This window comes from Physella acuta, unplaced genomic scaffold (genome assembly GCF_028476545.2).
Source record: "Physella acuta isolate Inbredline_101_S28 unplaced genomic scaffold, ASM2847654v3 ptg001221l, whole genome shotgun sequence".
In the NCBI taxonomy this organism is placed as follows: Eukaryota; Metazoa; Mollusca; class Gastropoda; family Physidae; genus Physella; species Physella acuta.
This window is the reverse complement of record NW_026732738.1, coordinates 37,566-50,350: the sequence shown is the minus strand read 5'-3', so window position 1 is coordinate 50,350 and position 12,785 is coordinate 37,566. Positions and strand designations below refer to the sequence as shown.

The following is a 12,785-nucleotide window of genomic DNA, read 5'->3' as shown; positions in this document are numbered from 1 at the left end:
ATTATCTTCTTACTTAGACTTTGGCCGGTCGTCCCTAGCCAGTTCGCGAACTGGCGACCGGAGGTTACGTAGGCGTCTGAACCAAATGTCGGACAACAAAAGGGAGAAATCAAGTAGACCAATCACCGAGCCTTGGTCGGACTTCATGATAAATGCTGACAAAACTAATCGTATTCCACTTGTTCGTACTCTGCGCACTACTTGACATTTTTATGCAAGTTTAACATAACATTTGCTTGTTTGTCAAGTTACATATGCCAACATTACTAAGATACAAAGACTAGAAATCATGGACAAATAGCCTATACCAGTAGCGTAGCGAGGGGGGGGGGGGGCGGGGGGGGTACATATGTCCCCGGGCGCCGACCTTAGGGGGGGCGCCAAATTGAAAGTTTGAGGGGGGGGGGTGCAAATGAAAAGTTCGAGGGGTGGGTGCAAATCGAAAGTTTGAGGGGGGGGGGGTGCAAATGAAAAGTTCGAGGGGGGGGGGGGTGCAAATCGAAAGTTTGAGGGGGGGGTGCAAATGAAAAGTTCGAGGGGGGGGGGGTGCAAATCGAAAATTTGCTCTCGAGGGGGCGCCAAATTGGAAGTATGTCCCCGGGCGCCGGGAAGGGTCGCTACGCCTCTGGCCTATACCACAAAGCTGCCCCCAGCCCTGTAAACATTGAATAATTAGCGCGCCCCCCCCCCCCCAACACACACAAATCCATTTCTGAGAAAGGATCTAGGAATTCCCTCTGCCGACCCCTCACCCCATGTTATTACTGAGTTACTCCCTTCTTGAAAATACATTATTCGTTATATTTGGTAAGCAGGTGTTCTTTGAGGTATTTCTAATGGGAGGGGGGGGGGTATAGGTGAGAATAATTTGCAGGTTAAATGTAAAAATGACAAACGGCTGTGTAATCCAAGTTTTCAAAATTTTCATCTTGTAACAAGGTATCGAAATTATTGATTTTAGGCTAATACATTGAAGTAACTTGACTGATTTTGTTATTTACCTTAATTAACAATCAACATCGGCCTAATTTCACGATCATAACAGTTTAAAGTTCACAACTAGACTACCTGAAATCTGTTCAAGACCAGTTAGTCGTAAGGTAGAGTAAAATTGGGTAAGATGAGTTTGGGAAGAGAAGGTTGATTAAGGGGTGAGCGGAAAAAAAGTCACAGGAAAAAAAACACAGAAAAAAGTCACAGTTTTTGCTAGGAAAAAAAGTCACAGAAAAAAAGACTCAGTGGAAAAATTTTATCGGAAAAAAAGTCACAGAAATAAAGTCACAGAAAAAAAGTCACAAAAATCTTTTTAGAAATCTTTTTATTAATTTGATCAAAATTGTAAAATTTTGTATGTTTATTGTTGTGGGTTGTATTTTTTTTATAGCATTAATTATTTATAGACGTTAAAAGCATTATGATTTATAACAATTGTAAGTAACAATACTCTAAGATAATAACACAACAATCTCAACATTTGTTACGTATTTAGTTAAATACGCGGTAGAAAAGTTAATTATAAAAGAAATTTAGGCACATTTTGCCGTAGGCTATTCTCTGGTCGGCCTCTCCTCAGTAGGCATGGTCCGAACATATTTTGTGTTGTTGACGTTATGCGTCATCGACAGTCTTTGAACCTTGTCGGCTTTCCGTTTTGATCCTAATTTTTGTTATGTAATGAGCGTGATAAATGTGGGTAGTAAAGGTGGTTGAACTAAACATAACTATTGTAGCCATGAGTTGAGGGCAGCAAGTCAGATGAACTCACCATTTCACGGTAATTTAATATTGGTATTTTAAAAAGAAACACGATGACAAACATGGACTTTGGAGCATTCTATTAAATGCTACTAATCTTAAGTTTAAAATAATTACAATCTACATACTTTATTATAAATATTTTTAGATGAATTATAAAAATTCCTATGCGTATACAGCCTACACTCATTACATTACATGTAATTAATCCTAAGTTAATTTGCACTCTCTAAATATTTAATACATAAAAGTATTAACAAATATCATTCAAATATATATTTGTGACTTTTTTTCCTGTGACTTTTTTTCCTGTGACTTTTTTTCCTGTGACTTTTTTTCTGTGTTTTTTTTTCCTGTGTTTTTTTTTTTTCCTGTGACTTTTTTTCCTACAATCGATCAAGGAGGGGAGGGTAGGGGAGAATAAATTAGAATGGGTAGAATCTAGGATAGAATAGAAGAATGTAATAAAGTAGAATTAAGTAAAACAGTAGAATCTTGTAGACTAAATTAGAATAGAACACAATAAGTTAACGTTTTGTGTCTAGTTATAGTTATTATCATTAATGGTTTTTTAAAAATGATTCTTTTATTACAACTAAAATCCTTCCATTAAATAAAAAGATAATATATACTGTAATGGATTGACGATAGAAGCATGTGGTTGTATATAAAACGTTTATTGGCCTTCAACTACATGATGATAACGAGAGAGGGCGGAAGTGACGAGAGACAAAGATATATATACATGTAAGGGACATCACTCAAGATAACAGTATAAATATAATACTAATACAAGAAGAGTGAGTTCCCTTGACTTCACAAGTCTCACTATATTACATATACTAAATCAATTTTTTAATATAAAATATTCCACGAAACAGCCCCCTCTTACTTATCAGACCTATTTCTTTTAACATAAAATTAAATCGTCGTCTTAATTTACCATTCCCATATACAACTTTTTTCCAAAAACATAGCTTCGCCTGCTCTGGTTCTAATTTGTGGAACAATCTTCCAAATAAAATAAAGCTATCTAGATCTGAAAATATATTCAAATCTATAATATACTACTAAAACTCAAGTTTGTTTACATGTTTGAATATTTATTTATTTGTTTGTCTGATTTGGAATAGTTTTTCTTTTAAAAATACAAACAAGTCTGAGACTTGGCGGGGCACTGGGCAGGTGAAGTAGAGTTTAGTAGAGTTTTTAAAATATAAAAAAACGTCTTTTTGAATGTGGGGGTCTGGTTATTTTGGGATGATAAGTGCTGGCAGACGTGATGTCATTTATGGATGACCCCCCCCCCCGAAACCCACAGTTATCTAACTAGATAACGGGTAGTCTAGTCGACTACACTAAAACTACAATTATTTAATGACCTCTCTAACTGACTCATTGTAACATTTCTCATTCATCTATTATATTCTCTTTTTTTTATCTCATTTTGTATTATAACTATGTAACATTATTTCTTTATTCTACATTTTAGTGCTATGTTACTGCTATGTGTTATTGGATTGTTTTATTTGTTTAAACGGCCAATGTGAAAAAAAGGCCTTCGTGCCTACAATTGTAACAGTGTTTTTAATAAATTTGAAATTTGAATACAGTTATTTGTTTATTCGTCCAATTATGGTGTAGGGTATTATTTTATAATTTTAGTTAAAAGTAACGGAAAGGTGAATGATGTTTTTAATGCTTTTAGTTTTTTTCTACGATTGGGTTGTCACTTCTGCTAAGATTTTACTAGACTAGATCTAGATTTCGATAGATTCTTCTCTAGACCTAGATCTCTAGATAGATTAGATTTAAAAAATATAATTCTGGAACATGAGTTGGTTGTAAGCGTATCAATTTTTTCTTTATCAGCTTTTAACACTGATCAGTTAGTTACCAAATGTTTTATCATTAAAAATAAAAGCTTTGCCTCGATGTAGAAAGGGGTTGGGAAGAGGGAGGAAAGGCTCATTGCACCCCAGAAAGACCGCCCCTGAAATAAAGGGAAGTGTTTGGGAAAGGAAAATGAGCAGATAACTCTAAATGCACAGTTACCGTAACACCAGAAAAAAGTTTTCAATAACCAAGACTAGGTTAGAATAGATCATAGTCTAAGTTAGCTGTATTTATTAGAATTTGTAATACTGCAGCCAGATCTAGAATTCTAGTATTATTTTAATAAATATATGTATTTTTAACTAGTCTATATTTATATATTAGCCTAGGCCTAATCTAATGATATTTATTTCGATTCCTAGTCATAGCATCAGAATTATTTCAGAATTAATAATTCTCTAGAAACTAGAAATCTAGTCACATTCACAATTTATTAATTAGATCTAGATCTAGATCTAGTAGTGAGTGCTGAAATAAAAATATAATCTAGATCTAGAAAATATAGAATAAATACTGGACTGGTACTAGATTCTACTGTAAAATGTGTAAACTGTTGTAAAGTAATGTAAAGGAGTAAAGGCTGTATCTGTATTGTAACTATTATTCTCTAAATTATTCTTTATTCTCAGGATTCTCAATACATTCTAGAATCTAGATCTAGAATCTATTCTGTTCTGTGTAGTTGTAGGGTCTGTGTTGGCCTGCAATACACTCTACACTGTAGAGTCTACAGTAGTCTACAGTCTTACATCTTACACTGAGTACAGCTGAGTGACAGTGAGGTGAAGTGAACTGTGAAGAGAGAGAATGGCAGAGTCAAATCAATCATCTCCCAATTTATCTCAACAAAATCAAACTCCAAGTACTGTAACAGAAACAGTTCAAGAAGAAGAAGAAGCCACACCGGTCAGTTTTCAATTTAAAAAAAAAATAATAGGCCTGTAGCCTAATTTATTATATTATTAGGCCTAATTGCTTTTCTTTTTAAATCTGAAATTTAGAATTCTCTAATTTCTCTTAATAAACAATTAAATAGTAGGCCTTATTCCTGAATAGTTTAAATAGAAAAAAAGCCAACTAGTACTACTTTACTCAACTTTACTTATTACCGTTAATAGTTGACTAAATTTCTATAATGATAGTTATGCTATTTTGTCTGTTTGTCGGGAACGCTCTAGACAAGCAAAATAAAAAGATGCAGAGTGAAAAACCATGTCGTCACATGGAACGTCTAGGAAGATTTCGAAATGAAGCGAAATGTGTACTGTTCTAAAGCCGGAAGAGTCCCGCCTGTTCTCCCACCCCAAATAAAATACAATTTTTGTACAAAAAAAATATACTTTTACTTTTTAATACTTATATTTAAAGTGTCACCCTTTAGCAGTGTCACCTGGTGTGGTCTGCACTTCCTGCCCCCTCCTTTTGATGCTTCTCTTTGAGGATAGCTTCTGTTTGAGGATAGCTTCTGTTTGAGGATAGCTTCTGTTTGAGGATAGCTTCTGTTTGAGGATAGCTTCTGTTTGAGGATAGCTTCTGTTTGAGGATAGCTTCTGTTTGAGGATAGCTTCTGTTTGAGGATAGCTTCTGTTTGAGGATAGCTTCTGTTTGAGGATAGCTTCTTTATCTACCATTAGTAGCTGCCAGTCTCTAAAATATAATGTGCGGAAATAATTTATGCAAAAATATTTTTTAAAAAATTTGTTAATATATCTAAAATATTAATTTCAGAGTCCCCCAGTACTTCAACTTCGATTACAAGCAAAAAATGGACACAAAGTGAAATGGGCTACAGATACAGTGGACAACGAATTTATGGGGAAGAAGAAATCTAAATGTAAGCACAAATTTTGAGCTGCCAATACAATCTGAAATTTAAAGTTGATCTTCCTCACATGACGTGTTTAGTTTTTGTTGATATACTGTAACGGACACCTATCTACCAGCCAGATAGATGGTGAACGCCCCCGGATTCTTTCTTGGGGTTATATGCAAATGACCTAAAGCCTAAGTGAATGAAAACTAACTCAACAACTCACTAGGGCTCGATTTCGAGGTCTAGGGAAAACTAGTGAAACTATTGAAGTTAACAACTCATTCAATCTGCATACAACCTTTAATAAGTGAACACAGTTGTGGCAGAACACAAGGTTAAACAAGATAAAATATTTAGTTTAGAAAATAACAAAACCCAACTTACGAAGCGTAAGAAAAAATACTATCACAGATTCTAACACTTTATAAAAATAGCCACAGGTCACATAACACTGCTATAGCATCAAGAATCACTTGGCCACAAGTAATATAATACTAGAATACTTAAACAACTTAAGAATGCATAGCACACTCAGGACTTAAGCTCTCTCACGTTCAAATGGTCAGAATGGACTGCCGGTCAAAATGGACGGCCTGGTCATAATGGACTGCCTTGGTGTGTTACCAAGTACTTAAGTCATACGACCACACAGGTCGAGGGCCACCCTGAGGGTCATGGGATCTACGCCACCTTGGGCGAGCGTGATCCAGGCCACTGCGTAACAGTGCCACCCTACTCGGCTCCGAACCGAGGAATTGAACCTCGGCCGCCGCCGTGGCGCGCCGAGATTCTAACCATCAGGCCACTAATGGTATTCCTAACCACTGTGCCACACCACAGACTGGTGAGCTACCATTCTCGGTTTCCCTCCGAGGAATGGAACCTCGGCCGCCGCCGTGGCGCGCCGGGATCCTAGCCACTAGACCACATATGGTGTTATAACAATGTCAAACTAAAACATTACTAGACCTCAGTAGGTCACAATACCAGTCTAAAACTGATGTTACTGTGTTGCAGGTTGTTGCATATATGAAAAGCCCAAAGTGTTTGGAGAGTCAGATACATCGTCTGATGAAGATGACAATGAAGGGTGCACCCCACATTGCAGGGGCCATAAGAAGAAGTGCTACAGGCACCACAAGCCCCATAGCTCAGACACTGGGAAAGATGAACACAATGACCAGGATAGTCTCCATAAAGATGGTGAAAATTAACAAATGTTGATAGTTTTGGTATTTATATTTGTATAGCTTTTTAAAATTATTTTTCTGTTGGGTTGTCCTTCGTACATTATAATTGTTGTTACAGTATTCAAGTTTTTTGTTTACAATTTATTCTGTATATATTCAAATTGGCTTGGATGAAATGACCAAATCAAAAAGAAGTAAAATTATTTTAATGAAGGTCATTTTGGTTTATTTAATTCTAGCAAGTCATTTTTATACCTATTTTTATATGTGAACCTAGTATATATTGATGTTTTTGACAGTTTACCTAACTTGTAGACAAGCAGATAAGAGCTTAAATAGCTGGGGGTGTTTGGAGCTACAGGCTAGGGGTTGGGGGTATTTTCAGCTACAGGCTAGGGGTTAGGGGTGTTTGCAGCTACAAGCTAGGGGTTGAGTAATATTTCTTGTCAAACATCTTTTATAAATGTACACATATTTTTTACTCAGTATGTTCATTGCTTCGGTTGTTTACTTTAATGAACTCACTGACAGATTTGTTTTTCTAATATCAAGTTTGCTAAAACTGAATGGAGCAATAGCTATTGCTATTTCCATAAAGAATTTTTTTTTTATTGTCATCATTGCTGTATCAGTATATGGACTCAAGTGAAGCAAAAAAACACACACGATATATTTACCCTCAATTGTAAAAAAAAAACATTTTTAAATTTATTTTTCTTATGTTCTCAGTTTGATTTATTGTTTTACTGTGGGGGGGTTTCTATAATTTGAAGTAAAATGTTATTGCTTGGTCTTGGAATTTTGTGGGTTTCTATATTTTAATGTAAAATGTCGTTGCTATGTCGTGAAATTGATAGGTTAGTCTCAAAAAATATTTTTATTTAGCAAAGCGTTAGCTAAATCATGTAAATGTGGATAGAATGTTTGTCTGTGTAAAAATCCTTTTCTACATTTTTCTGTCAACTTGTATTAAAAGTTTGATTTTGTAATAAACATGTAAATTTGAAAGAAATGTACATTTCAGCATTAATTTTAAAATAACTGTCAGAAACATTTTGTGTCAATGTATTGGGCCTATCCAAGAAAAATTGTTCTGGCTACTGTAAAAAGTCTTTCACACTTGTTGATAGTTTGTAGCTGTCATGTTTTCTCTCTCCAGGTCCAAGCCCAGGGCCTAGTAGGTCTGATGATGCAAGTCCCACTTGATGTGTTATGTGCTTGCTTTTGCCCTGACAGCAGTTCATCTACAATTGTGATAAACAATTTCTACCGACCATTAGACTGAAATGATTTGACGTTTTTAAATGGCTCCTGTAATTATGTGTAGCACTTGGTAAATTTGTCAGAATCCTATATTAGCTGAACTAGCCCTATGTTTTTCTAAGTCATGCAACTACTTTGTTACTTCCATAATAGAATTATTGTTTGATACATACTATATAAGTGATAGTATATATTTCTTTGTTACAATTTGAAAAAAAAACATGACATTACTTTATCGAATGTTGCTACCAAAAAAAAGAGATAAGAATGTTTAAATTTTGCTCCATTTTTTACTTGAAATATAAGAAATGTTTTGCTAGAATTTAGTAGGTAACTAGTTGGCCAACAGTAGAAGATTACTGGCTGAGACACTGAAAACATCAGCTTGTTGTAACCTCTCCTAATGTTTTTGCTTACCAATGCACAGTGACTTTGTAAATATATTGTGATTGTATAGACTATTCATCTCTATATAAAATCTAGACAAAAATTGTTAGATGTTCATGTCTTTTAATGTGTACATGTGTATCCTATACTACTAGTATATACAACATACAGAATGAAGACATCCATATGTATGATAAAGTTAGTTGAGTGTCTTAATAAAAGATTTTACATACCACATTTACATGACAAGGGGAGTCAACAAGCTCAAACAAAAATCAATAAAACAAAAAGTTTATTCAACTCAGAGGCAGAAACGATTAATGCTGCAAAAGATGTTGAAAAAGTCTAAGGCACATTAAAATGCAACAAGTGAATTAAAAAGACCAGATAGTTATTCCAAAAAAAGTATTTACAAACATTAAATATTTTTGTTTGGTATGAATGTATGCGTTTTTTAACTTGCTAATTGTGCCAGCCTCATCATTCTAATAAAACAATAATGAATAAAAGATATCATTTGTTATCATGTACACTTACAAAAAGTTTGAGACAAGTTTTTACAAAGATAAGACAGTCAGGTGAAAGAGTAGGCAAGAAAGAGATGAGGCACGTAGTCCACAGCATAATTTGAACAAAAAACTGGAAACATGAATACATCTACCGTAAAGAGGTAATGATGGGTTTCTAAATATGATTCCCTATGATTCTTTATCTTGTTTCTCTAATTTCTCAATTTAAATACAGCTAACAACAGTCTACAATTGTACTTTAAGAGCTGAAATGCAAAAGGAGAGAAAAGTATAAAAATTATTTTGGTAAGATTGCTCTGAGAATGTATACTGGGTTTAACTGTACAATTATTTACACAAAGCACCAATTAAAACTTTTATAGTTTTGATTTTGGTTCACTTGAAAGCACCATTTAAAATGTATATATTAATAACAGTGTCAGAATTCTTTCACGCCTAAATGGATGTCCACCTCTCTATAGTATAAGTTAAACACAGTTATAAAATTTACATTAGGTAAAGTTACTTGTTTATATGCTTGATTACATTTTTATGTAAGTTAAGAAATATTTGAATGATATACATAATTTTATTTAGTAATATATGGGGAATTATTGCATAAATAAATATTTTCCTACTTCTAACTAAAATTGTGACAACTTCAAGTCAGGCCAGCAAATGTACTTAACATTTACCCTTGCTGAATTCAACTATTTAAGTCCACACATCAAAATGGCCATTACTTAAGTCAAAAGTAACAAAGAAAAAAGCACAAGTCAAGATATTACATTTTGGGCCCAATGTGTAGAACATCCATAACAAAGGTAACAGCTGCCAAGGGATCTTCAAAGTCCTTAATGTTATCCCTGGACAGGACCCACGCTGGCTGAATCTTGCGCCGTTTGGATTTGCAAGGTGTCATTACTGGAAGAGTGTAGTTGCAGGATTTCATGGCTGCCAGTTTGGCTTTGGTTACCTGCCTGGTTTGGTTGGCCCGTTGTTTGCGCAGCGTAAGGGCATGAACACTCTGTAGTCTTTCAACAATGTGGGGGTGTTGCATTATTTGCTGAGGACCAACCAATTTAAAATTTGATGAATTTAATTGAGATAACTCCATGTTGTAAGCTCATGTAATAATTAATTTATTAATAAAATGAGCCACCAACGCTATCAGCTCATCGCATAGATGTAAAGTTCTACTTCTATAAGACTTACCACTCTGCATCCTTCCTTCAAGCCCAGGATTCCCAACAGCATGCAGCTGTTGAAGAAGATGAGACCTTTCTCTCTGAAGATCTGCAGCAGCTCAAGAATAGTGGCAATGCTCTCTTCTGGCTCTATCACAGCCTCCACCGTTTTATCATACTAAAAAATTGTTGGTTAAATATTGGTTTACTAAATCGTTGATTGTTAAGTATTGGTTTACTGAAACATCATTATTTGTTGAATATTGATTTACTAAAAAATTGTTGGTTAAACATTGGTTTACTACAAAAATGGTTAAATAATGATTCACTAAAAATTGTTGGTTAAATATTGGTTTACTAAAACAGTTTTAGTTGTTTTACTAAAACGTTAAGTATTTTTTAATTAAAACATTTGTTAAATATTGATTTACTAAAACATCTTAAGTTAAATATTGACTTACAAAAATTGTTAAATATTGTGTTACAAAAATTGATAATTATATATTTTCTAAAACAACCCCCAAAAAATAACAGTATAAGGGAAACTACTCTGGTTGTAAAAAAATAAACCAACTAAAAGTGTTCCCACCTTTGACAAATTCAGTAGAATGTTGACTGCATATTTTATAAGCTCCATGTGGGGGACACTGCGGTTGCAGCTGTTGATCAGGCGATACAGCACAGAAACAGCATTCACCTCCACCATTTTTAAACAGCACACAGGTGAGAGTCGAGTGGAGACCTCTGGCAGAGTTCAAGAAAATAATAACTGACAGAGTTTACATCACTACAGTGGAGACCTCTGGCGGAGTTCAAGAAAACAATAACTGACAGAGTTAACATCACTACAGTGGAGACCTCTGGCAGAGTTCAAGAAAACAATAACTGACAGAGTTTACATCACTACAGTGGAGACCTCTGGCAGAGTTCTAGAAAATAATAACTGACAGAGTTTACATCACTACAGTGGAGACCTCTGGCAGAGTTCTAGAAAATAATAACTGAGTTTACATCACTACAGGATCTTTAACAACATCTGCTAGTACTTACATAAGTAACCATCTAATAAAATTACCAAATAAGAAATCATAATGGGCTATAGAGAGAACAAATATTTTACCACAATTTATAATACAATTTTTTTTTTTTCAATTATAAAACCACCAGTTTAGATTTTTTAAAAACAAAAACATAAGTTAAAAGTACTTAAATTAAAAAAAAAAAGCAGATTTTAGAAAGAGAAAAGTAATTCCTGCACAGCCAGTGAGCTGATTTTGTAGAGATGACTATGCTAATAACTTTAACAGCAGTCTAAAATTAATTTGTTTTTGTCAATGTTGGCACTAGCCTTACCTAAATGCATTAAAGCCTCCAGAATATAAGCCAGGTCTTTTTCTTTCAAGAGATAGTCCAAGGCAGATGATGTACGTGAGCCTAGGGTTTGCTCATAGGTGGCAGCGCGGGTTGCCTCTTGCAGACGCCTTCTGGTCAGGGCAAGCTTTTTATTCTTTGAGTCTCTGCGAGCCACATAACCACGCCACAAAGCCTACAACAAACCATTTAAACAGCATTTAAAAATAAAACACAATTTCACAAACCCACGTAACCACGCCACAAAGCCTACACCAAACCATTTAAACAGCATTTAAAAATAAAACACAATTTCACAAACCCACGTAACCACACCACAAAGCCTACACCAAACCATTTAAACAGCATTTAAAAATAAAACACAATTTCACAAACCCACGTAACCACGCCACAAAGCCTACACCAAACCATTTAAACAGCATTTAAAAATAAAACACAATTTCACAAACCCACGTAACCACACCACAAAGCCTACACCAAACCATTTAAACAGCATTTAAAAATAAAACACAATTTCACAAACCCACGTAACCACGCCACAAAGCCTACACCAAACCATTTAAACAGCATTTAAAAATAAAACACAATTTCACAAACCCACGTAACCACGCCACAAAGCCTACACCAAACCATTTAAACAGCATTTAAAAATAAAACACAATTTCACAAACCCACGTAACCACGCCACAAAGCCTGCACCAAACCACTTAAACAGCATTTAAAAATAAAACACAATTTCACAAACCCACGTAACCACACCACAAAGCCTACACCAAACCATTTAAACAGCATTTAAAAATAAAACACAATTTCACAAACCCACGTAACCACGCCACAAAGCCTGCACCAAACCATTTAAACAGCATTTAAAAATAAAACACAATTTCACAAACCCACGTAACCACACCACAAAGCCTACACCAAACCATTTAAACAGCATTTAAAAATAAAACACAATTTCACAAACCCACGTAACCACGCCACAAAGCCTACAACAAACCATTTAAACAGCATTTAAACATAAAACACTATTTCATAAATCCACATAACCACGCCACAAAGCCTGCAACAAACCATTTAAACAGCATTTAAAAATAAAACACAATTTCACAAACCCACGTAACCACACCACAAAGCCTACACCAAACCATTTGAACAGCATTTAAAAATAAAACACAATTTCACAAACCCATGTAACCACACCACAAAGCCTACAACAAACCATTTAAACAGCATTTAAAAATACAATATGATTATACAAGCCCACTTATCCCACCTCTAGAAAGCCTGATTCATTAAAAAACTCACCTGAAGTTTGACAGATGCCTTTTGTCTCGTCCTTTCTTCATGAAGAATATTTAATCTCTCATTTAATTCAGCCTGGAAAAAATACTGGAATTTAATGGCAAGCTAA

At 34.7% G+C, this 12,785-nt stretch overlaps 2 protein-coding genes across 5 annotated transcripts in view; one reads left to right on the top strand and one right to left on the bottom strand.

Moving 5' to 3' along the window:
• Positions 1–3,788: 3,788 nt before the first annotated feature.
• Positions 3,789–8,815, top strand: LOC131957207 (E3 ubiquitin-protein ligase PPP1R11). Of its 3 annotated transcripts, none has more exons than XM_059321948.1 (5): positions 3,789–3,848; positions 4,281–4,557; positions 5,380–5,485; positions 6,482–6,667; positions 7,814–8,815. In XM_059321948.1, exons 2-5 carry the CDS (start codon positions 4,459–4,461, stop codon positions 7,858–7,860), a joined length of 438 nt encoding a protein of 145 aa, XP_059177931.1. In that variant the 5' UTR covers positions 3,789–3,848; positions 4,281–4,458; the 3' UTR covers positions 7,861–8,815. The 3 variants fall into 3 exon arrangements, with proteins under 3 accessions (XP_059177931.1, XP_059177933.1, XP_059177932.1); XM_059321950.1 differs by having other exon boundaries at positions 6,482–6,696; XM_059321949.1 differs by lacking the exon at positions 3,789–3,848 and adding an exon at positions 3,878–3,922.
• The window catches only part of LOC131957206 (abnormal spindle-like microcephaly-associated protein homolog), a 25,351-nt gene continuing 21,147 nt past the window's right edge, over positions 8,582–12,785 (bottom strand). Inside the window, exons 20-24 of one of the 2 annotated variants that reach the window (XM_059321945.1) lie at positions 12,680–12,763; positions 11,354–11,546; positions 10,590–10,744; positions 10,029–10,178; positions 8,582–9,879 (exon numbers count right to left, since the gene is read on the bottom strand). In XM_059321945.1, the coding sequence (XP_059177928.1) occupies positions 9,598–9,879; positions 10,029–10,178; positions 10,590–10,744; positions 11,354–11,546; positions 12,680–12,763 (864 nt within the window). In that variant the 3' untranslated portion in view covers positions 8,582–9,597. The remainder of the gene's footprint in view (positions 9,880–10,028; positions 10,179–10,589; positions 10,745–11,353; positions 11,547–12,679; positions 12,764–12,785) is intronic. The other variant, XM_059321946.1, reaches the window with a different exon arrangement.